General features: G+C 40.1%; 1 protein-coding gene across 5 annotated transcripts in view; it reads right to left on the bottom strand.

Moving 5' to 3' along the window:
* LOC105479905 (spastin) overlaps positions 1 to 26066 on the bottom strand; it is a 90413-nt gene that overhangs the window by 8790 nt on the left and 55557 nt on the right. For 4 of the 5 annotated variants that reach the window (XM_071076468.1, XM_071076470.1, XM_071076469.1 and 1 more), the window contains 8 exons: positions 19070 to 19144; positions 17283 to 17354; positions 8654 to 8729; positions 8327 to 8418; positions 8103 to 8182; positions 3362 to 3404; positions 1902 to 1981; positions 277 to 347 (listed from right to left, as the gene is read on the bottom strand). In XM_071076468.1, coding sequence (XP_070932569.1) covers positions 277 to 347; positions 1902 to 1981; positions 3362 to 3404; positions 8103 to 8182; positions 8327 to 8418; positions 8654 to 8729; positions 17283 to 17354; positions 19070 to 19144 — 589 coding nt within the window. The other variant, XM_071076472.1, reaches the window with a different exon arrangement.

Below are 26066 nucleotides of genomic sequence, written 5' to 3'. Positions count from 1 at the left end.
TACAAAGAAAAAAAAATAAAATAATGATCCAGGCATGATGGTGCATGCCTGCAGTCCCAGCTACTGGGAAGGCTGGGTGGGAGAATCACCTGAGCCTGGGGGGTTCAAGGCTGCAGTGAACCACGATTGTGTCACTGCACTACCGCCTGGGCAACAGAGTGAGACCCTTTCTCCAAAAGAAAAAAAAAAAACTCTTGGCAGAGTTTTTTGGACTTCTTAAACTTCTAAGGTGGTGTAATAAACAGTTCTAAATGTTTCAAGCTCTTGTATACCTACCTCGGATAGGACCCAGTGCTGCATCTTTTGCCAAAGCTGTTAGGTCACTTCCTGAGTATCCATCAGTCATTCTGAGGAAGGGAAGGAAGAAACAGCAAATTATTTCCCCTTTTTTTTTTTGAGACGGAGTTTTGCTCTTGTTGCCCAGGCTGGAGTGCAATGGCATGATCTTGGCTCACCGCAACCTCCACCTCCTGGGTTCAAGTGATTCTCCTGCCTCAACCTCCCAGGTAGCTGGGATTATAGGCATGCGCCACCACACCTGGCTAATTTTTTTTTTTTTGTATTTAGTATAGATGGCGTTTCACCATGTTGGTCAGGCTGGTCTCGAACTCCTGACCTCAGGTGATCCACCCGCCACAGCCTCCCCAAGTACTGGGATTACAAGCGTGAGCCACCTCACCTGGCCAAACAGCAAATTATGTTCATCTCTGCAGATTTAAATCTCCATATAATAAGAAGGTAAAAACTAGTTTCCCTTTGTCAGCAAACCCATAGTTAGGAGGTTTGATTTTAAGGGAACAGAAAGGCCCATTTGCTGAAAATAAACAAAATAGTATACTGCTGTTTCCCTGTAATGCCTCAAATTTTAATCATTAGAACCATTCCTTTAGATTAAGGCATACTATCTCCAGAGGCTTCATTAAATTGTAAACATGTCACCTGGAAAGGTAACATCTATAAACTACTGTGGCCAACTGACACATAAACACAATTACTTCTCTAATTAGTGTTTATCTTGGCAAAGAATACTCTCTTGATGGGGTAAGGGACAATCAATGTACATTTCTTTAAATATGGGGATAGACAGAAAGGTCTGGAGTAGAAGGTATTTCCAAGTAATTTGTTCTTTGGTTATAGGTATCTGGGAACTCAGAGTTCTTGTTAAAATCATTCAATACTCACATACTCGTTGAATACTTTAAATTACTTTATGACATTTTTCAGGGAATAAAATTCATGAGCGCATCTCCTATACTCAGTTTCTACTTCACACTGTTCATAAAGTTTAAGATTATTCAAATAGCTGAAATTAAAATTATTAAAATTATCAAATAATTAAAATTATTGAAATAGCTGAAAACTATTCAGCATAATGCAAAGAACAAGTTTATATAAAAAATCCGTGTTAGTGTGAGCAATATGAAATGTTAAAAGTTTTTTTTGAACAGGGTCTCACTCTGTCACTCAACCTCCACCGCCTGGGCTGAAGCGATCCTCCCACCTCAACCTCCCAAGTAGCTGGGACTACAGGTGTGTACCACCATTCCTGACTCATTTTATTTTTTATAGAGATGGGGTTTCACCATGTTGCCCAGGGTGTAAATGTTTAAATTACTTTAATACCACTTACAGGTTTAAATAAATTTATAAAAAGAATATACTATCATCATTAGATATTTAGGTCATATCTTGCAGAGGACACAGTAAGTGAAATTTAGATTCCACATATATATAAGAATAAGACGTAAGAAAAAGGCAAAGGAGGTAGAGGATGAGACAAAAAGTCTTCTGTAAATGAATTACTCATTTCATACTTAAGATTACTTTAAATAACTAAAAAAATAATTATTTACAAAAAAATAAATAAAAGCTGTGAGATAAACCAAATCCAAATTACTCACCTAGCAAGTTGTGCTAGTTCTTTTTGGGTCAATGGACTTCCTTGTTTACATAACAGATTTTTAAGCAAAAGTAGTCTTGTCTGCAAAATATTAAAAAATGATCATTCAGTCTAATTTAATATCAGAATTAATGATTCTTTTTTTATTTTGAGACAGGGTCTTGTTCTGTTACCCAGGCTGCAGTGCAGGGCACAATCATAGCTCACTATAGCCTCAACATCCTGGGTTTGAGCAATCCTCCCATCTCAGCCTCCCGAGTAAGTGGGATCAAAGGCACGTGCCACCATGCCCGGTTAATTTCTAAAAAAGTATTTGTAGAGACAGGGTCTCCCTATGCCACCCAGGCTGGTCTTGAATTCCTGGCTCAAGCGATCCTCTCACCTCAACCTCCCAAAATGCTGGCATTATGGGCGTGAGCCACCACACCTGGATAAAAACATAGCAATAAATATTCTGCTGCAAAAAAAAAACCAGTTTTACAGAGGTATGAATTCATCTACTATGAATTTCACCCATTTTAAGTGTATAATTCAATTAGTTTTAATACATTTATATAATTGTTTAATCATCACCACAATCCAGTTTTAGAACACTTTTTAGTTCACTCATACCTGTTTGCAGTTAATCCTCATTCCCAACTCTCACCCTGACAACCCACTGATCTGCTTTATGTTTCTAGAAATTTGCACTTTCTGGCCGGGCGCGGTGACTCACGCCTGTAATCCCAGCACTTTGGGAGGCTGAGGCAGGCGGATCACAAGGTCAGGAGATCAAGACCATCCTGGCTAACACAGTGAAACCCATCTCTACTAAAAATACAAAAAATTAGCCAGGCACATGCCTGTAGTCCCAGCTACTCAGGAGGCTGAGGCAGGAGAATCACTTGAACCCGGGAGGTGAAGGCTGCAGTGAGCCAAGATCACGCCACTGCACTCCAGCCTAAACAACAGAGCAAGACTCTGTCTCAAAAAAAATAAATAAATAAAAATAAATAAATAAATTTACCTTTTCTGCATATAAACAGAATCATATGATATGCGACATATATCATCTTGCTTCTTTCATTTACAATGTTTTGGAGTTTCATTCATAAAACTTAATATATGAAGTGAGTATGCAGCATGTATAATGGATAACAGTATCCATTAAATGAATATACCACATTTGTTTATTCACCAAAAGGAACATTTTAGATCATTTGTAGTGCTGGCTATTATTGATACTGCTGCTATAAAAATTCTTGTACAAGTCTTTGTGTAGACATACATTTTTGTTTCTCTTGGGTAAATTCCTAGGAGTGAAATTGCTGGGTCTGACAGTAAGCTTATGTATATCTTTTTAAGAAACACTAAACTGTTTTCCAAACTAGCTGTACCATGGATTGGAAGACTTAATATTGTCAAGATGGCAGTTCTTGTTTCTGCTTTAAAACAAAAAAAAATTCAAACACAGATACATACCTCCTCATTTGGTAAAGACACATATACCCGTTTGATGAAACGCCTAAAAAAAAAAATCCAGCACTTTTAGAAATATAATTTTGAATTTAAAGCTGAAGCAGCAAATGACAGGAAAAAGCTTTTAAAATATAATATTCAAGGCATTGGAATGCATTTTGGTAGTTATCAATGTAAAAATATTTTTGTTACTCTTTTAAAACTCTAGTTAATGTTTAAAAATCCTTAATTTGGTATTGTTAGAATTAATCATTTATGTATGTATATGTTTTTAATAGCAGTAATGCTTTAAAACAAACAAAATATCTGATATAAGTAGATCTCCTATCTTCTTGAATCTGAAAAAAACTAAAATCAGCAAGGATAATAGAAACAGAAACGTACACTTCATCAACAAACTAGGTAATATTTGCGGAACTAAAATACATAAAGGTGAACTGCCTAGGGCAGTGAAAATTACACTGACAAAGGAAGACACACAAAGGATCTGCTGCTGAAGATCATGGACATGACTGTCAGAATACAGTTTTCCTCCCCAAAAGAGATAGCACACTCTAAAGGGTTATAATAAAGCCAATCCCTCCACATTTAAACAAGCATATAGGCCTGGCTCTGCAGACCATGTAAACCCTAACTGATAGCATAGGAATGGCAAGGAAGGTGAGACTGAACAAAGAAACTCTAAGACGAATTATCTTTATAAGAAGGCATCTAACAGTCTGGTGGGAAGGCAATGTCTTGCAGTGACCAATATTTTTTAGTAGAAGAATAAATCAACCCTATCTCTTATTTACACACACATATACTTCATTATTAGGTAGGGCTTCACTGTAAGTGAGGGAGGCTGCATGTTAGTTTAGAGTATACATGGACTACTCAAGATACCTATCCCTTCCCCTACAATATCCTTCCAAAACTAGGTTTTCCAAGAAAACTCTTTTATTCAAAGAAAAATAATAAGCAAAAAGAAAAAACCAGGACAGAGCTCATTAAACAAACAAAAAAAAACCTGCCCCCAAAAAGAGCAAACAAAACACAACAAACATAAACTAGATAAAATGAAGAACATACATGAGAAGATTTTGCCATAGAGCAAATTAAAATTATGACCAAATATCTTTCCATGAAATAAAATAATTTTAAAAGAATTTTTATTTTTTTATCCTTAAGTTTTTTTTATAGATATGGAGTTTTGCCATGTTGGTGAGGCTGGTCTGGAATTCCTGGCCTCAAGTGATCTGGCCTCCCGAAGTGCTGGGATTCCAGGTGTGACCCACCATGATGCCCAACCAAAGAATCGTTTTCTTTTTTTTTTTTTTTTTTTTGAGACAGAGCCTTGCTCTGTCCCCTAGGCTGGAGTAAAGTGCCCCAGTCTTGGCTCACTGCAACCTCTGCCTCCCGGGTTCAAGCGATTCTTAGCCTCCTGAGTAGCTGGGATTACAGGTGTGTGTAACCACACCCAGCTAATGTTTTATATTTTTAGCAGAGACAGTGTTGTGCTATGTTGGCCAGGCTGGTCTCGAACTCCTGGCCTCAAGTGATCCACCCTCCCCAAAAAATTGTTTTCTATGAAACAAGAGCCCAGTGAAATGTAAGCGCTTACGGAAATAACGTATAGATGCTCAAAGAAATAAAACAGAAGATGAAAAGTAGAATAACAGAGGTCAGGAAAGTAATGAATAAAAAACCACCAAGGAAAGAAGAGTTAGAAAAGATACAGCACAAAGGAGATTAGATACTAACCCAGTAAGAAATAAAGGCAACAGGCTTGGGAAAACAGAACAAAACAAAAAGACCTAAGAGTTTAAAAGGATTAACAAGAAAATTGCAAAAAGACCTAAGAGTTTAAAAGGATTAAGAAGAAAATTACAGATAGGGAAAACAAAAGGATGCAACATAACACATAATTTATGTGCAAAAAAAAACAGAAAAATGAACTAGGAAAAAAAATTAAGATACCATTTAAAATAAATTTCCCATTTTAACGATATTTATTCTTCCAATCCATGAGCATGGAGTGTTTTTCCATTTATTTGTGTCATCTCTGATTTATTTTAGCAGTGCTTTACAGTTCTCCTTGTACACGTTCTTTCACCTCTGTCATCAGCTGTATTCCTAGGTATTTCATTTTCTTTTTTTATTATTATTATTTTTTTAATTTTGGAAATGAATTCTTGCTCTGTCGCATCCAGGCTGCAGTGCAGTGGCATGATCTCGGCTCACTGCAACCTGTGCCTCCTGGTTTCAAGCGATTCTCCTTCCTCAGCCTCCTGAGTAGCTGGGATTACAGGCACCCACCACCATGCCTGGCTAACTTTTTGTATTTTTAGTAGAGACAGGGTTTCACCATGTTGGTCAGGCTGGTCTTGAACTCCCGACCTCAGGAGATCCACCTGCCTCAGCCTCCCAAAGTACTGGGATTACAGGCGTGAGCCACCGTGCCCGGCCGGTATTTCATTTTCTTTGTGGCTATTGTAAATGGGATTGTGTTCTTGATTTGATTCTTAGCCTGGACATTATTACCGTATAGAAACGGTACTAACTTTTTGTACACCAATTTTGTATCCTGAACCTTGGGGTAAAATTATTTATCAGTTCTAGTAGCCTTTTGATGGAATTTTTAGGGTTTTCAAAGTATAGAATCATATTGCCAGTGAAGAGAGAATGATGACTTCTTTTCCTATTTGGATGCCTTTTGTTTCCTTCTCTTGCCTGATTTCTCTGGTCGTAAAACGACCATACTGCCCAAAGCAATTTACAGATTCAATGCTATTTCTATCAAACTATCAATGTTATTTTTCACAAAATTAGAAAAAAATTATTCTAAAATTCATATAGAACCACAAGTCCAAATAGACAAAGAAATCCTAAGCAAAAAGAACAAAGCTGTAAGTATCACATTACCTGACTTTAAACTAAACTATACAGCAGCCCAAACAGCATAATTCTGGTATAAGACCCACAGGCCAAAGGAACAGGATAGAAAATTGAGAAATAAAGCCACACACCTGTAACCATCTGATCTTTGATAAAGCTGACAAAAACAAGCAATGGGGAAAGGACTCCTTACTCAATAAATGGTGTGGGGATTACTGGCTAGCCATATGTAGAAAAATGAAACTGGACCCTTACTTTTCACCATATACAAAAATTAACTCAAGGTGGATTGAAGATTTAAATGTAAGATCTCAAAGTATAAAAATGCTAGAATAAAACTGGCTAAGTCCCCAAATGCAATTGCAACAAAAATAAAAATTGACAAGTGGGGCCTAATTAAACTAAAGAGCTTCTGCACAGCAAAAAGAACCATCAACAGAGTAAACAGACAACCTACAGAATTGCATCCAACAATGGTCTGATATCCAGAATCTATAAGGAATTCAAACAATTGAACAAGCTAAAAACAGACAACCCTGTTAAAAAATGGGTACAAAGGAAATGAACAGACACTTCTCAAAAGACATATGAGGGGACAACAAACATGAAAAAATGCTCATCATCACTAACCATCAGAAAAATGCAAATCAAAACCACAATGAGATATCTCACACCAGTCAGAATAGCTATTAATAAAACGGCAAAAAACATCCCATATTGTCTAGAGATTGCGGGAAAAAGTAAAAAAATAACAGATGTTGGTAAGACTGTGGAGCATATGTACTGTTGGTGGGAATGTACAGTTCAGTCATTGTAGAAAGTAGTTTGAAGATTTCTCAAAAAACATAAAACAGATCTACCTTTGACCCTGCAATCCCATTACTGGGTATGTACTCAAAGGAAAATAGATCATTATACCAGAAAGACATGCATTTCATGTTTATTGCTGCACTATTCACGACAGCAGACATAGAATCAATCTAAATGTCCATCAATGGTGGACTGGATAAAGAAAATGTGGTACATACACACCATGGAATACTATGCAGCCATAAAAAAGAATGAAATAATGTCCTTTGCAGCAACATGGATGGAGCTGGAGGCCTTAATACTAAGCCAATTAACGCAGGAACAGTAAACCAAATAGCTCATGTTCTCGTAAGTGGGAGCCAAAAATTGAGTACACATGGACATAAACATGGGAACAATACACACTGTGGACTACTACATGGGGGAAGAAAGGAGTGAGGTGTGAGTTGAAAAACTACCTACTGTACACTATGCTCACTACCTGGGTGCAATATAATCACGTAATCCATCCAGTAAAGAGAGAAAAAAATCAAGTTAATTTACAAATTTGAAAAAATCAATTTGGATTCAGACTTTTATACTACTACAGCCAATCCTAGAAACAATGGGGCAATATTGTAAATTCCTTGGGAAAGGATGCCCAAGAATTTTATGCTGAGCCAAACCGTCCTTCCAGTACGAAGGGAATAAACTGGCTCAAACACACAAGAACAGAAAACACATTTTCCATGAACCCTGCTTTGATCATCTTCTCATGAAGCCCAATAAAAGAGGGTAAGAATCAATTCTGAAGTGTAAAGATAATTTAATGCAACCCAGAAGAACTGATCAATTTACCTAAAACCATAACTAAACCTTTACTAGACTAATTCTCCTGATATCAAGCAGTTGACCTCAAAATCCTTATGTAGTTGGTAACAAGAGGCTAGAGGATAGTACTGGAGGAAAATAGTGAATTTAGTCTTAAAACTGAGAGTAAGGAAATAATATGTAAGATGGACACGTGAGTATATACTGTCTGTAATAAATGCATGTATTTCCATATAAATCTCCCTACCTGAGAACAGCCTCGTCAAGCTCTTGTGGCCTATTAGTTGCACCCATTACAAGTACTCTGTCATCTCCAGCAGACTGTACCTACAAGCAAAAAATCTTTTTTCAATTCATTTAGAAAAGTAATAACAAATATAAAGATATTTGTAATTTTAACATTGGCCATTCAATAGGAAAATATATATATGAAAATGCTGCCACATTAAAAATATCATAATCAACACTTACACCATCAAATTCTATTAGAAATTCAGTTTTTAGGCGTCTACTAGCATCGTGCTCCCCTTCTCTTCTTTCACACAAAAGGCTATCAACTTCATCTAGAGGAAATACAAGTATGAGACTTTAATTAAAGACCAAGCTATGTGAATCATCTGAGATTAATCTAGTTTACCACTTAATAATATAGTGGGTCCTATTAAATTCATTAGACAGTCTTTAAGCTTGCCCTTCTTTAAAACTTCTTCCTTCTGAATAATGTTTCCAATCATATCTTTCCTATTTGGAAAGGGAAATTTCACAAATAGTCAACTTAGTTGGAAAATATGTTCTTACCTATAAAAATTATAGAAGGCTGAAGTTCTCGAGCCACAGCAAAAAGAGCCCTCACCAATTTCTCTCCTTCTCCCACCTAAAACAAGGCATTATATTGTTATACACATAAAATGCAACATTATTCCAGTTTTTTAAATTTTATGTTGAAAATCTAGCACACAGGAATTTAATTTCCCTTCCTTAAAACAACCAAAGATTTGGTTTGAGAAAGGGGACAGTATTACTGAACCATTCCTTACAATTTTAGACAATAGACCGTGATTTCATACAGCCTGGTAAGTGCTTTAAAAATTCATCTGTTTTGCTTCACCCTGCATTCCTAAGACTTGAGAATGAAATAGCTATTCGATCAAGGATATAACTAGTGAGAAAAGGGGAAGACGAGGGAAGAGAAAAAAGACACTGTACATATTCTTTAATCCCTAGATTACAGGGTATATTTACAGAAGCAAGTAAGTTGGAATGTGCTCTCCTAAACAAAACTTTCTCTATTAAGAACATCGTGAAAAGTCATTCACACATAAATATCAACATTTCTTTCTTTTTTTTTTTTTGAGACAGAGTTTTGCTCTATAGCCCAGTAAGGAGTGCAGTGGTGCAATCTTGGTTCACTGTAAATTTTGCCTCCTGGGTTCAAGTGATTCTCATCCCTCAGCATCTCAGGTAGCTGGGATTACAGGTGCCCACCACCATGTCTCGCCAATTTTTGTATTTTTAGTAGAGATGGGGTTTTACCATATTGGCCAGGCTGATCTCAAATGCCTGACCTCAAGTGATCCACCTAAACTTGGCCTCACAAAGTGCTGGAATTACAGGCATGAGCCACGGTGCCCAGCCAGTAAATATCGAAATATTTCCAGATAGTCCAGAAGGTCAGTGAACACCCCTTGAGACACTCCCAGGTGCTGACACCATACAAAGGCCATTTTATGCACCAAAGTAATGAAAGAGTCATGAGGTCTGTGATAATCTACAGTAAAAATTTTTCTGTCCTCTAGGTGGCATTTATTATTTTTATTGAAGATTTAACTGAAAACAAAAGAAATGTCACCAGATTTAGAATAATCAAAACAAATATTCTAGGCTGGGCGTGGTGGCTCACACCTGTAATCTCAGCACTTTGGGAGGCCAATGCAGGCAGATCACAAGGTCAGGAGATGGAGACCATCCTGGCTAACACAATGAAACCCTGTCTCTACTAAAAATACAAAAAATCAGCCAGGCGAGGTGGCGGGCGTCTGTAGTCCCAGCTACTTGGGAGGCTGAGGCAGGAGAATGGTGTGAACTCGGGAGGCGGAGTTTGCAGCGAGCCGAGATCACACCACTGCACTACAGCCTGGGCGACAGAGCAAGACTGTCTCACATAAAAAAAATAAAAATTCGCAGAGCTGAAAGAAATCTCAAAAGATCATCTCTTATGACATTAACATTTTACAGATGAAACAGGCCTAAAGTGATACTTTCTTAAGGCCAGTTCAGGATATAAAAGTTATGCTAGAGGCCGGGCACGGTGGCTCATGCCTGTAATCCCAGCACTTTGGGAGGCCAAGGTGGGTGGATCACCTGAGGTCAGCAGTTCGAGATCAGCCTGGCCAACATGGTGAAACCCTGTGTCTACTAAAAATACAAAAATTAGCTGGGCGTGGTGGTGCATGCCTGTAATCCCAGCTACTTGGGAGGCTGAAGTGGAAGAATTGCTTGAACCCAAGACACAGAGGTTGTAGTGAGCCGAGATCGCACCACTGCACTTCAGCCTGCGGCGTAAAAGTGAGACCTTGTCTCAAAAAAAGAAAAAGCTAGCCTAGAATCCCTATCTCCTAACTTCCACGACAATACTTTCCATTATACCATGTGCATAATGTGGGTAAACATGCTTTAATAACAACTTGAAGACCAGGCACAGTGACTCATGCCTGTAATCTACTAGCACTTTGGGAGGCTGAAATGGGAGGATCATTTGAGCCCACAAGTTTGAGACCAGCCCTGGCAACACAGTGACACCTTGTCGCCCAAAAAAAAAATTTTTTTTTTTTTTTTGAGATGGAGTCTCGGCTCACTGCAATCTCTGCCTCCCAGGTTCAAGCAACTCTCCTGCCTCAGCCTCCTGAGTAACTGGGACTACAGGCACCTGCCACCACACCCCGCTAATTTTTTGTACTTTTAGTAGAGACAGGGTTTAACCATGTTAGCCAGGATGGTCTCGAACTCCTGACCTTGTGATTCGCCCGCCTCGGCCTCCCAAAGTGCTGGGATTACAGGCGTGAGCCACCGCATCTGGGCCTCCAAAATTTTTTAAAATTAGCTGGGCATGGTGGCACATGCCTGTAGTCCCAGCTACTTGGGATGCTATGGTGGGAGGATCACTTGAGCCCAGGTGGTTGAGGCTGCAGCGAGCCATGGTCATGCCACTGTACTCCAGCCTGGGTGACAGAACAAGACCCTGTCTCAAAAAATAAGTAAGTAAATAAATAAATAAATAGAATAATGGCTTGTAAAATTTCACATAGGAAGTAAAATGTGATCAGGAAAATAGGTGCCATTTTATAGTTACTTTTAACTACTTTAGAAAATTGAGAACTTTTTTTTTTTTTTTTTTTTGAGATGGAGTCTCGCTCTGTCGCCCAGGCAGGAGTGCAGTGGCCAGATCTCAGCTCACTGCAAGCTCCGCCTCCCGGGTTTACGCCATTCTCCTGCCTCAGCCTCCTGAGTAGCTGGGACTACAGGCACCCGCCACCTCGCCCGGCTAGATTTTTGTATTTTTTAGTAGAGACGGGGTTTCACCGTGTTAGCCAGGATGGTCTTGATCTCCTGACCTCGTGATCCGCCCGTCTCGGCCTCCCAAAGTGCTGGGATTACAGGCTTGAGCCACCGTGCCCGGATGAGAACATTTTAAGTACTATGGTTTATTAAAATATTTAAAGAAACTTACAAAAGATTTTACTTAGCAGAGATAATACAAGATAAATATTACTGCCCACATGGAGACCATCTTCTAGTGGAGGTGACAGTTAATATTACTAACTTCTCCGATTTTTTTTTCCTAGTTTTTAAATCTAGCAGCATACTGATGCACTGAAGACCAAACTTTACATTTTGAAGACTGTGTGGAAAAACACTGTAAACTGGCTAGAACTATGTGAATGTTTTTTTTTTTTTAAATAATAGACAAGCAGATTAATTAACAGTTCGAACATATAAGAAAAATGTAAAAACTAAATCTATTTGTGTAAAAAAGCACAACTACAACTACATGCAACAATCCGGATAAATCTCATAAATATAATTCTGATGAAAGAAGCCAAATACACATACACACAAAATCCTACATCATTAGATTTATATAAAGCTCAAAGGCATGTTAGCTTTGTCTATGATGTTAGCATAGTGGTTTTGAGAGGAGTGGATAAAGATGGTGGAGTGCCTGGAGGGATTTCAGGGCCACAGGTAACAAACAATTTATTTCTTGACCTGGGTGGCGATTTTGAAAGTATATTTGCTTTGTGGTAATCCACTGAGCTGTATACTTAAGCTATAAATACTTTTCTACACATAAGTTATTCAATAAACAAGGTTAAACAACAATACATGTTAAGATACATATGTAACTGATTTTTTGTGGAAAATAATCTAGATATTTTAATAACACAAATGTTGTCCATGACTATGATGCAGTTCCTCCCAAAAGCTTTCTCAGGATGTATCACATGAGACGGAACATCTATATAACATTAGACAATGCTTTTTTTTTTTTTTTTGAGACGGCGTTTCACTCTTGTTTCCCAGGCTGGAATCGAATGGTGCAATCTCGGCTCACTGCAACCTCCGCCTCCTGGGTTCAAGCGATTCTCCTGCCTCAGCCTCCCGAGTAGCTGGGATTACAGGCATGTGCCACAATGCCTGGCTCATCTTTTGTATTTTTAGTAGAGATAGGGTTTCTCCATGTTGATAAGGCTGGTCTCAAACTCCTGACCTCAGGTGACCCGCCCACCTCAGCCTCCCAAAGTGCTGGGATTACAGGTATGAGCCACTGCGTCCAGCACAATGCTTCCTTTTTAAGTCTTCAAAATCAGGTCACATCTGAGGTAAAATATTCAGTTCTTATCTAGGCATACTGACAAACTGGCATGAGACCACAGAAAGACAACTAAAATAATGACTATTCTGGGGGCTGCGGGGAAGCGGATATAACATTAAGTTCCTATATATTTGAAAGGCTGTCTCATAAAAAAAAAAAAAAAAAAAAAAAAAAAACCTAGAGTTTTGTTAAATCAAGTATGTAAAAATTAGAAAAAGCAGATTTCAGTTAGACATAAGGAAAAAATTATATTAGCTAGTACTGCCAAAATGATAGACTAGACATTTCAATTTTCTTTTTCTTTACTTTTTTTTTTTTTTGAGATGGGATCTCACTCTGTCACCCAGGCTGGAGTGCAGTGGCATGATCTTTCGCCTCATAGCAAACTACCTCCCAGGCTCAAGAAATCCTCCCACTTCAGTCTCCCAAGTAGCTGGGACCACAGGTACACACCACCACGCCTGACTAATTTCTTGTATTTCTGGTAGAGACAGGGTTTCGCCATGTTGCCCAGCCTGGTCTTGAACTCCTGAGCTCAAGTGATCCACCCGCCTTGGCCTCCCAAGGTGCTGGGATTACAGGCATGAGCCACTACACCCAGCCTCAACTTTCTTTTTTTTTTTTTGAGACGGAGTCTCGCTCTGTCGCCCAGGCTGGAGTACAGTGGCCGGATCTCAGCTCACTGCAAGCTCCCCCTCCCGGGTTCATGCCATTCTCCTGCTTCAGCCTCCCGAGTAGCTGGGACTACAGGCGCCCGCCACCTCGCCCGGCTAGTTTTTTGTGTTTTTTTAGTAGAGACGGGGTTTCACCGTGTTAGCCAGGATGGTCTAGATCTCCTGACCTTGTGATCCGCCCGTCTCGGCCTCCCAAAGTGCTGGGATTACAGGCTTGAGCCACCATGCCCGGCCCAACTTTCTTAAAAGTAAACTTGCTTCAAGATATTCAGGCAGTATCAGAATTGGGGGTTAAGGTCATGAATGCTATGTTGTTTCCGGAAACATGAAGATGAAACAGAGTACTCTTGAAACAAGTATGGATAAAAGAGAATGGTTGCTGTAGGCCGGGTGTGGTGGCTCATGCCTATAATCCAGCACTTTGAGAGGTACATGCGGGTGGATCACGAGGTCAGGAGATAGAGACCATCCTGGCTGACATGGTGAAACCCCATCTCTACTAAAATACAAAAATTAGCCAGGTGTGGTGGCTGTAGTCCCAGTTACTCCGCAGGCTAAGGCAGAGGAATTGCTTGAACCCAGGCGGCGGAGGCTGCAGTGAGCCAAGATTACGCCACTGCACTCCAGCCTGGCGACGAGCAAGACTCCATCTCAAAGAAAAAAAAAAAAAGAGAGAGAGAATGGTTGCTGTAATATTTTTAATGAAAGACCACACTCACTGGAGCTCAAATCCTAGTTTCCCACTTCCTGGTTATGAGATCCTGGACAGATCACTGAACTACTCTGTAATTCCCTACTTAATAAAATAGAGGTATGAGAATAGTATCTATACCTCATATGATTATTCCACAAATATTTATTTGTACCTACTCACTGCCAACTGAAAATGGAAGTGAAGAACACGTGGTGATAGTCTCTGCCTGCATGGAGACCATCTTCTAGTGGAGGTGACAGTGATATCAGATACAATTAAAATAATCCTATCAATGAATATGAATTTCAACTCCAATGAGTATGACAAATGAGGTGCAAGTGGTGCTAGGAGAATAATAAGGGGGAATAGTTTGGAGGGTAAGGGAAGGTTGTAACATTTCCGCTGGTATCTGAAGAATAAGTACAAATTAACCACAAGATAGTGTTACTGAGAAAGGAAACTCCATGAAGAGGAATCCCACCACAGGAAAAAGCATAACAATATTTGAAGAACTGTCTAAAGAAGAGGGAGTCTTAGCAAATAGACTTCAAAAACTATGGGTCTAACACCAAGGCTATCTCTATCATAGTGATGGAGGGAGGCTACTTTAGTCCAATGCCATAACAACTATGGTCAACATGTCAAGTTTGCCTTTAACTCACAGCTCATTATACAACCTTACAAACAAGTTTCCCATACATGTCTATAGTTACAGGCAGAGAGCATGCTGTTCATAGCAGCTAGACAATTCGGATCTCATGTCTGTTCCAAAGACATAGATCTGCTCTTGGTGTACTGATAAAATCAAGTTGCTTTCTCTGCAAAACTATAGATAGCAAAGTTATCCTTTGAGACTCTCATGGAAAGAGGCTATCTGGATATCATGTAGTGATGACCTCTGGATTCACCTCTGGATCTTTTTTTTTTTTTTTTTTTTTTTTTTTTTGAGATAGAGTCCCACTCAGTTGCCCAGGCTGGAGTGCAGTGGTGCCATCTTGGCTCACTGCAACCTCCGCCTCCTGGGTTCAAGTGATTCTCGTGTCTCAGCCTCCCGAATAGCTGGGATTACAGGCGCATGCCACCAAGCCTGGCTAATTTTTGTATTTTTAGTAGAGATGGGGTTTTGCGATGTTGGCTGAGCTGGTTTTGAACTCCTGACCTCAGGTATCTGCCCACCTTGGCCTCCCAAAGTGCTGGTATTACAGGCGTGAGCCACTGCGCCTGGCCTCACCTCTGGATTTTGGTGCAACAAATGCCAACACTTCAAACTTTTACAGGTAACATGTTCTTTCATCAGAGATTCACATTTCAGTTTAAGTATTTTTGCCAAAACACTTCCAACCATAAAAGTTCGTTTTGTTTTGTTTTTGAGACGTGATCTTGCTCTGACGCCCAGGTTGGAATGCACTGGCATGATCGTGGCTCACTGCAGCCTCAACTTCCTCGACCCAAGTGATCCTCCCACCTCAGCCTCCTGAGTCACTGGGACCACAGGTATTCACTGGCACGTCCAGCTAAATTTTTTATTTTTTGTAGAGATGGGGGTCTCACTATGTTGCCCAAGGTGGTATCAAACTCCTGGCCTCAAGTAATCCTCCTGCCTCAGTCTCCCAAAGTACTGGGATTACAGGAGTGAGCCACCATGCCCCCCTTGTTTTGTTTCTTTGAGACAGGGTCTCATACTGTCACTCAGGCTGGAGTGCAGTGGCATGATCACAGTTCACTGCAGCCTCAAACTCTCAGGCTCAAGAGATCCTCTCACCTCAGCTTCCCGAGTAGTGGGACTACAGGTGCATGCCACCACGCCTGGCTAAACTTTTTATTTTTTGTAGAGATGGGGTTTCACCATGTTGCCCAGGCTGGTCTCAAACTTCTGGGCTCAGGTGATCTTCCTGCCTTGGCCTCCCAAAATGCTAGGATTATAGGCATGGGCCATTGTGCCCGGCCAATCATAAAGGTTTTGATAAAGGCAAACAGAGACTAAGGTATCTTTGGGAGGAGGAGGGGGCAACCAAGAGAAAGGGAGAGACGGAGAAAGACAAAGCAGTGTAAGGTTTGAGAGAAACTACTTCATAGTTTTGCAGTGCATCAGTTATATTTACACACCAGTTCTGCACACCAGACAAATTACTCTCTTTAAGCACTGTAATTATGCTTGCCCTACCCCAAAACTAGACTGAGCACTTGTTTGAATAATACTATAGGGTCAGCGGAGGGTGAATGGAAAAAGAAAACTAAATTATAAACAATCAAAACAAAACAGGGAAAATCTACTGGCCAGGTGTGGTGGCTCACATGTGTAATTCCAGCATTTTGGGAGTTCAAGGCAGGAGGATTGCTTAAGCCCAGGAATTCGAAAGTAGCCTGGCAACATAGCGAGACCCTGTCTCTATTAAAACAAAAAAGTTAAAAAATTAAAACAGGGAAAATCTTGTGTCATATTTTAGATCAGAATCAGAAGGTCAGAAATACTCAGTTTATGCCATCAGATCTGTGTTCGTATCTGGTGGCTCCTTGAGATAAAATAAAATCCACTTTACTTGAAGCTTAAGTGGAAAGTGACAGTATTTGTTAATGGGTTGAACTGTGTTCTCCAAAAACGTGTTGAAGTCCTATCCCTAGTACCTATGAATGTGACCTTATTTGGACATAGAATTGCTGCTGATGACAAACTGAAACTGAGATCATTAGGATGAGCCCTAATCCACAGAGGAAATTTGGATACAGAGACAGATACAGGGAGAATGCCTCATGAAGATAAAGACAGAGATGAGAGGGATGCATCTACAAGCCAAGGAATGCAAAAGATTGCCAGAAAGCCACCAGAAGCTAGGAGGGAGGCACGCAACATACACTTTCCCTCATAGCCCTCAGGAGGAAGCAACCCTGCCAACATTTTGACTGATCTTGGACTTCTACCTTCCACAACTGTAAGACAATAAATGGCTGATGTTTAAGCCAGCCAGTTTACGGTATTTTATTACAAGGCCCCAGTAAACTAATATAGTATTTGACAACACAAATGTACATAACTTTCTACTCTGAAGATTGATATTCATCATATGCAAATAATAGATATAAAACTCCTAGGAAAATATTTTCATGAAATATTATTACCATCTATAGTTAACAGTAACATTTAGACAGAAACTTAAAATATGACAATATTGGAAACAGAGCACTCACATATTTTGAAGTTAAACTTGCAGCACTTATATTAAAGAAGGTTGCATTCGATTCTGCAGCTACTGCTTTAGCCTTTAAAAATCACAAGAGCAAATATGAAATTAGTTCAATATATTACATTTAAAAGATAACCATATTTACTGATTTAAGTACTAGAAAAGATTCTCTAAAACTGTAAGCTATGAGGCCGGGTGTGGTGGCTCATGCCCGTAATCCCAGCACTTTGGGAGGCCGAGGCAGGTGCATCACTTGAGGCCAAGAGTTTGAGACCAGCCTGGCCAACATGGTGAAAACCCGTCTCTAATAAAAATACAAATATTAGTCAGGTGTGGTGGCACATGCCTGTAATCCCAGCTACTCCGGAGGCTGACATAGCAGAATTGCTTGAACCCAGGAGGAAGAGATGGTAGTGAGCCGAGATCACATCACTGCACTCCAGCTTGGGTGATATAGCAAGACTCTTGTCTAAAAAAAAATTAGTAAAAAATAAAAATAAAACTGTAAGGTATAATACAATCCCCAATACATAGCAATCAATGTGTTCCTTTCTCAGTAATATGGACAGGTTACAGGAAGAGCTGTGCTTCTTTCTGTTCTCCTCCTGAGAGAGAATGAGTAGAGAGATTTAAAAAAAAAAAAAGAGACACTGTTATTCTCTTCTCTTCTTAGATATACAAAGATAACTGCTTTGAGAAAGACAAACATCTAAGGAAAAGTTACTCTTTCCCTGTTTGTTTTTTCCATCCAGGAGGGCTATGCAGAGGAAAGAGGTATCCAGAGCCTGACAAAAACTTCTGGCAAAAGAATACTTAAAAAAAAAAAAAAAAAGCTATAACATACTGATTATTTAAATAAAGTTGTTATGATAGTAGAAGCAAGTATCAGAGGTTAGAAAGATACTCAATAGGCCAGGCACGGTGGCTCAAGCCTGTAATCCCAGCACTTTGGGAGGCCAAGACAGGCGGATCACGAGGTCAGGAGATTGAGACCATCCTGGCTAACATGGTGACACCCCGTCTCTACTAAAAAAATACAAAAAACTAGCCGGGCGTGGTGGCAGGCGCCTGTAGTCCCAGCTAGGGAGGCTGAGGTAGGAGAATGGCGTGAACCCAGGAGGTGGAGCTTGCAGTGAGCTGAGATCCAGCCACTGCACTCCAGCCTGGGCGACAGAGCAAGACTCCGTCTCAAAAAAAAAAAAAAAAAAAGAAAGAAAGATACTCAATATAGTAAGGTAAGCTCTTCCAAAGTAAAAATTTTATTTAATTTACAAAAAAACAATGACAATCACACTGTCAAATTTAACCAACCAAAAACACACTACTGAAGATAACATACATGGTTCTCCATCTACTTCTACATTGAAAAGTAGCTGAAAAACTTAAATGTGTATCAGCCATAGGCAATGGCTCACCCCTGTAATCCCATCACTTTGGGAGGCCCAGGTGGGAGGATTGCTTGAGGCCAGGAGTTCGAGACCAGCCTGGCCAACATGGCGAAATCCCGTCTCTGCCAAAAATACAAAACTTAGACAGGTGTAGTGGCGTGTGCCTGTAATCCCAGCTACTTGGGAGGCTGAGGCAGGAAAATCACTTGAACCCAGGAGGCGGAGGTTGCAGTGAGCTGAGATCACTCAAAAAAAACAAAACCAATAAACAAAAAAACCCCAAAAGTGTATAATAGCAAAAAGCAAGTCATAAATAATAGGATCAGGGACAAGATAAAGTTTCTTTTTTTCATATTATCCCAGATATCTCAACAGAAAACTCGAATTTGAAGAGAACTCTTACCAGCATTGTCTTCCCATTCCCAGGTGGACCAAAGAGTAACAGTCCTCTGGCAGGAGCTCTAAGCCCTGTGAACAACTTAAAAAGACATACTTCAGTTTACAACTGTGATTCTAGAGACACTTTAAGTACTCTTTGTCATCTAAAAAGCATCCTTTTTTCAGTAGCATCCTCCCAAACAGAGCTGCCCACAGCTTTAAAGGAAACACATAATCATAAATTAATGTAATAATTAAAAACAGCTTGGTGTGGTGGCTCACACCTGTAATCCCAGCACTTTAGGGGGCCAAGATGGGAGGATTACATGAGCCCAAGAGTTCAAGACCAACCTGGGCGACATAGGGAAACTCTGCTTCTACAAAAAAAAAAATTAGCTGGGTGTGCTGGATCGATCGCCTGTCCTCCCAGCTATTCAGGAGGCTGAGGTGGGAGGATCACTTGAGCTTGGGAGGCCAAGGGTGCAGTGAGCTTTGATCACGTCACTGTACTCCAGGCTGGCTGACAAAGTGAGACCCTGTCTCAAAAAAATAAAACAAAATGAAATAAAACCAGTGGTAAAAATGAAAGCAGACTTTCATACTCCTCAGTGGTAAAAATGAAAACAGACTGCTTAAACAAGAGAAATTGAACACAGGCATGTTTCTCTACTTAGAAATCCCCCCAAATAATACTAAATGAATAAAAAAGATATGAATCTTCCAAACAAAAACAGAAAAGGAGATTAACACAATGAATTCCCACAAAATGGAGAACTGATAAAGTGTGGTAAATCATTTAGCAGAGCTTAAAACCTAAATGCCTACTTGTGAAGGGATACCTAGATACAAGAAGCACGCTGATGTGAACAAAAATCCTGGGAAGGTTCAGTAACTGGATGTATCAGGCACCACAGCAAGCAGTAGTAAGGCAGGCAGTCAAAAATAGGAAATGGCTCACGCCTGTAATCCCAGCACTTTGGGAGGCCAAGATGGGCGGATCACGAGGTCAGGAGATCAAGACCATCCTGGCTAACAAGGTGAGTGAAACCCCGTCTCTACTAAAAATACAAACAAATTAGCCGGGTGCGGTGGTGGGCGCCTGTGGTTAAAGCTACTCGGGAGGCTGAGGCAGGAGAATGGCATGAACCCGTGAGGCGGAGGTTTCAGTGAGCCAAGATTGCGCCACTGCACTCCAGCCTGGGTGACAGAGCGAGACTCTATCTCAAAAAAAAAAAAGGAAGAAAAAAAGGAAGAAAACACAAACAGGAATTGACTCCCCACTAAAGGCAGTCAAGCAGGTACCAACCCCCACCAAAGCAGGAGGCAGGAGTTTCATTCCCTAAAGAAGTAAGTCACGAGTCTCCAGACTCAGGGACACTAGGCATGGCAGGAGTCAAGGGTGGAGCCCCAGACTGAAAACATCTCACCTACACTTACTAACAATAGCGAAGGTATATGTACTTTTAGGTTGAATCATATGAAATGGCTAATATCCAACTTCAAAAAAAAAACTTCTGCTAGGCGTGGTGGCTCACGCCTGTAATCCCAGCACTTTGGGAGGCTGAGGCGGGTGGATCCCCTGAGATCAGGAGTTCAAGACCAGTCTGACCAACATGGAGAAATGCTGTCTCTACTAAAAATGCAAAATTAGCTGGGCGTGGTGGCACAGGCCTGTAATCCCAGCTACTCGAGAGGCTGAGGCTTGAGAATTGCTTGAACCCATGAGGCGGAGGTTTCAGTGAGCCAAGATCGTGCCATCGCACTCCAGCCTGGGCAACAAGAGTGAAACTCCATCTCAAAAAATTTAAAAAAATAAAATAAAATAAACTTTTTTTTAGTGATTTTAGGTTTATAGAAAATTGAGCAGAAAGTACAGAGTTCCCATATAACCTCTCATTCCTTTCCAATTTCCCCTACTCTGAATATCTTGTATTAGTGTAGTATATTTGTTAGAACTAATGAAAAAATATTCATGTATTATTATTAAATGAAGTCCACAGTTTACATTAGGGGTCAGTCTTATGTTTTACATTCTATGGGTTTTGACAAAGGTATAATGACATGTATCCACCATTGGATTATCATAAAGAACAGTTTCACTGCCTTAAAAATCCACTGTGCTCCACCTATTCATCTCTCCCTGCCTTCCCTGGCAACCAATGATCTACTTATTGTTTCCATAGTTTTTCCTTTTCCAAAACATTATATAGTCAGAATCCTATAATTTAGCCTCTTCAGATTGGCTTCTTTCATTTAGCAATATGCATTTATGGTTCCTCCATATATTTCTGTGGCTTGATATATCATTTCTTTTTATTGCTGAATACTACTCCATTACATGATGTTCCACAGTCTGTTTATCCATTCACCTTCTTATGGATGCCTTGGCTGCTTCCAAGTTTTGGCAACTATGAATAATGCTGCTAGAAATATTCATGTGCAGGTTTTTGATTGGATGTACATTTTAAACTTATTTGAGTAAATACTAAGGTGTAAGACTGCTGAACCATATGGTAAGAGTTTTGTAAGAAACCATCAAACTGTCTTTGGTTTTGTAAAAAACTGTCCAACTATCTTCCAATAGGTTCTACCATTTTAGATTTCCATCAGCAATGAATTAAAATTTCTGCTGCTCCACATCCGTGCCAGAATTTGGTGTTGTCAGTGTTTTAGATTTTAGCCATTCTAATAGGGGTGGCAGGGTGTCTTGTTGTTGTTTTAATGTGCAATTTCCCTAATGACATGATGTTGAGCAGATACTCATATGCTTGTCGTCATCTAGCTTCCTTTGTGGGTGTCTGTTCAGATATTTTGCTCATTTATCAACTGGGTTGTATATTTTCTTATTGTTGAGTTTTAAAAGTTCTTTGTATATTTTGGATACTGGTCCTTCATCAGGTAATGAATTTTATAAAGTCTCCCAGTCTGCTGTGTGTCTTTTCATTCTCCTAACAGCGTCTTACACAGAGCAGAAGTTTTAAATTTAAACAAAGTTCAACATACTGATTTTTTTTTCAAGGATCATGTTTTGGTATTGTACCTACGAAGTCACTGTCAAACCAAACATTTTTCTCAGATGTTATCCTAGATTTTTCTCCTATGTTATCTTCTAGAAGTTTCAGTTCGCAAGTTACATTTAAGTCTATGATCCATTTAAGTTTATTTTTGTGAAAGTTGTCAGGTCTGTCTAGATTAACTTTTTTGCATGTGGATGTCCAGTTGTCCTATACCATTTGTTGAAAAGGCTATCTTTTCTCCACTGAATTGTCTTTGTCCCTTTGCCAAAGATCAGTTGACTTTATCTGTGTGGGTTGATTTCTAGGCTCTCTGTCCAGTTCTACTGATCTATTTGTCTATTCTTTTGCCAATGACATGCTGTCTTGATTAATGTAGCTTTACAGTAAGTCTTGAAATTGGGTAGTTTCAGTCCTCTGACTTTTTTCTTCTTCAATACTGTGTTGGCTGTTCTAGGTCTTTTGCCTTTTCATATAAACTTTAGTTTGTCAGTATCCACAAAATAACTGGCTGGATTTTGATTGGGACTGCACTGAATCAATATATGAACTTGGGAAGAACTGACATTGCAATAATAATTTAGTCTCCCTGTCCATTTACATGGAATATCTCTCAATTTACTTAGATCTTTGATTTCTTTTATGAGTGCTATAATTCTTCTCATATAGACCTTCTACAACAAACTTTGTTAGAATTACATGTAAGTATTTCATTTTATTAGTGTTAATATGAATGGTATTGTGTTTTAATTTCAAATTCCAGTTGTAGCCAGGCGCGGTGGCTCACGCCTGTAATCCCAGCACTCTGGGAGGCTGAGGTGGGTGGGTCACGAGGTCAGGAGATCGAGACCATCCTGGCTAACACGGTGAAACCCCATCTCTACTAAAAAAAATACAAAAAATTAGCCGGGCATGGTGGTGGACGCCTGTAGTCCCATCTACTTGGGTGGCTGAGGCAGGAGAATGGCGCAAACCTGGGAGGCGGAGCTTGCAATAAGTCGATATTGCGCCACTGCACTCCAGCCTGGGCAACAGAGCCAGACTCCATCTCAAAAAACAAACAAATAAAAAATTCCAGTTGTTCACTGCTGGTATATAAAAAAGCAACTGACTTTGTATATTAATTTTGTATTCTATACCCTGTCATAATCACTTATTAGTTCTAGGAGCTCTTTTTGTTGGTTCTTTGGGATTTTCTACATATGCAAACACATTATCTTCAAACAAAGATATTCATCCATTTTTTAAAAAAAATATATAGGCCGGGCGCGGTGGCTCAAGCCAGTAATCCCAGCACTTTGGGAGGCCGAGACGGGCGGATCACGAGGTCAGGAGATCAAGAGCATCCTGGCTAACACGGTGAAACCCCGTCTCTACTAAGAAAATACAAAAAACTAGCCAGGCGAGGTGGCGGGCACCTGTAGTCCCAGCTACTCGGGAGGCTGAGGCAGGAGAGTGGCATAAACCCGGGAGGCAGAGCTTGCAGTGAGCTGAGATTCGGCCACTGCACTCCAGCCTGGGTGACAGAGCGAGACTCCATCCCCCAAAAAAAAAAAAAATATATATATATATGGGGTCTCACTACATTGCCCAGGCTGGTCTTGAACTCTTGGGCTCAAGCAATCTTCCTGCCTTGGCCTCTGAAAGTGCTGGGATTATAGGTGTGTGCCACCATGCCTATCCCTTAACTGTTTTTGACCTATAAAAACAGTAATTTCAGGCTGGGTGCGGTGGCTCATACCTGTAATCCCAGCACTTTGGGAGGCCAAGGCAGGTGGATCACCTGAGGTCAGGAGTTCGAGATCAGACTGGTCAACATGGCAAAACCCTGTCTCTACCAAAATTACAAAAATTAGCCAGGCATGGTGGCGCATGCCTACAATCCCAGCTACTTGGGAGGCTGAGGCATGAGAATTGCTTGAACCTGGGAGGCAGAGGTTGCAGTGAGTCAAGATCATGCCAAGGTACTCCAGCCTGGGCAACAGAGTGGGGCTCTGTCTCAAAACGAAACAAAAAACAAAACAAAACCTAGTAATTTCACATGGCTCAACCTAACAGAAAACAAAGTCCTCTCCTCCCACCCATTTTCTGGGACACCAATAGTCAAGCTTGTATTCTCCAAACAAGAGACCAGAAAATTCTTTTCTAGAGAAGCGAAATAACCCCAGAAAAAAAGGACTGACAGCTATAGCCATTTGGAGAAACCTAAATAAACAGTAGGCTTGCTGCTTGATCATCCTGTGATTAATGGGCTCTCACTATCAACAATTTACTTACAGCACAGAGTCCTAATCAACTTTTTTATTGTTCCACGTAATATAAGTGGACAACCAGAATAACCAGACATTTGAGAGAAGCTTCCAATATGAAAGAGCTTAAGGCAAAAATAAAAGAGGAGGCCGGGCGCGGTGGCTCAAGCCTGTAATCCCAGCACTTTGGGAGGCCGAGACGGGCGGATCACAAGGTCAGGAGATTGAGACGATCCTGGCTAATACGGTGAAACCCCATCTCTACTAAAAAATACAAAAAACTAGCCGGGCGAGGTGGCAGGCGCCTGTAGTCCCAGCTACTTGGGAGGCTGAGGCAGGAGAATGGCGTAAACCCGGGAGGCGGAACTTGCAGTGAGCTGAGATCCGGCCACTGCACTCCAGCCTGGGCGACAGGGCGAGACTCCGTCTCAAAAAAAAATAAAAAAATAAAAAATAAAAAAATGAAAGAGGAGGAATCTGCAAGAAACAGATAATAAAGTAAACAAAATAAAACTTCACAAAAGCTCTCAGAGACAGAAAAGAAGACATCGCATCTATGAAATAAGAATAGGGCTGGGCACGGTGGCTCATGCCTGTAATCCCAGCACTTTGGGAGGCCAAAGTAGGTGGATCACCTGAGGTCAGGAGTTTGAAACCAGCCTGGCCAACATGGTGAAACTCCGTCTCTACTAAAAATACAAAAATTAGCCGGGCATGGTGGTGGTGGGCACCTGTAATCCCAGCTACTTGGGAGGCTGAGGCAGGAGAATCACTCGAACCCAGGAGGCGAAGGGTGCAGTGAGTGGAGATTGCACCACTGCATTCCAGCCTGGGTGAGAACAGTGAGACTTCTTCTCCCCTGTCCCCCAGAAAAAAAGAAAGAAATGTACAAGAGGGAAAAAGATAATATAAAGAAAATGCATGAAGCACATCATTATAAAATGTCAGAAGAGAAGAATAAAGAGAAAATCCAAAAAGCTTTGGGAAATAGAAATAAGAAGTCCAATGCTATCCTGATTCCTGATCTTCTGTCTCTAATACAAAGCAACACCGGAAGCTAGAAGACAATAGATAATGCCTTCGAAATACTCAGGGAAAATAGTTTCCAACTTAAATCTTGACATCCAGTCAAATTATTAATAAAAGAAGATAGCAGAACAAAGATATTTTCAAAACTACAGCATCTCAAAAAATTCCCTCACACAAACCTTTTCTCAGTTACTGAAAGATATAGCCATCAAAATGAGAAAATAAATTATGAATGTGGAAAATATGGAATTTAAAAGACAGGAGATACATAAGAAAGAGGAAAAAAAGGAAAAGGAAATCATGACGGTAGTGAAGACAGATTAGAGAACAACCACTTTGAAAGAGGCATGGAAAGCATTTGGTCTTGAATGAAAAGGTGGTGGTTCCAGGAAAAAGTATTCTGGGGAAAAAAAAAAAGATCTGAGTTAACAGGTTTTTAGATTGGTTTGGCCATGTGGAAATTAGACTGAAATGGAAAAGAAGAATTATCAATCAATAAGATGAAAATTAAGCAAATGAAAAAATAACACAATTATTTAGGGGGGAAAAAGGCTGTACAAGGAAAAAACAGTACACTACTTGGTTTGGTAATGAATAATATTTAAAAGCACTAAATATTCACTGTACTCCAGCCTGGGAGAGAAAAAGTAGGAGGACAGGAGTAGAAGGTATGTGGTATGATGGAACTAAGGGTTCATTCACTATGATATACAAGTTAGTAGATTAGAAA

The sequence above is a fragment of the Macaca nemestrina genome, chromosome 13, assembly GCF_043159975.1.
Source record: "Macaca nemestrina isolate mMacNem1 chromosome 13, mMacNem.hap1, whole genome shotgun sequence".
Lineage (NCBI taxonomy): Eukaryota > Metazoa > Chordata > Mammalia > Primates > Cercopithecidae > Macaca > Macaca nemestrina.
Note: the sequence above shows the minus strand (reverse complement) of the source record. Positions and strands in the feature narration are given on the sequence as shown.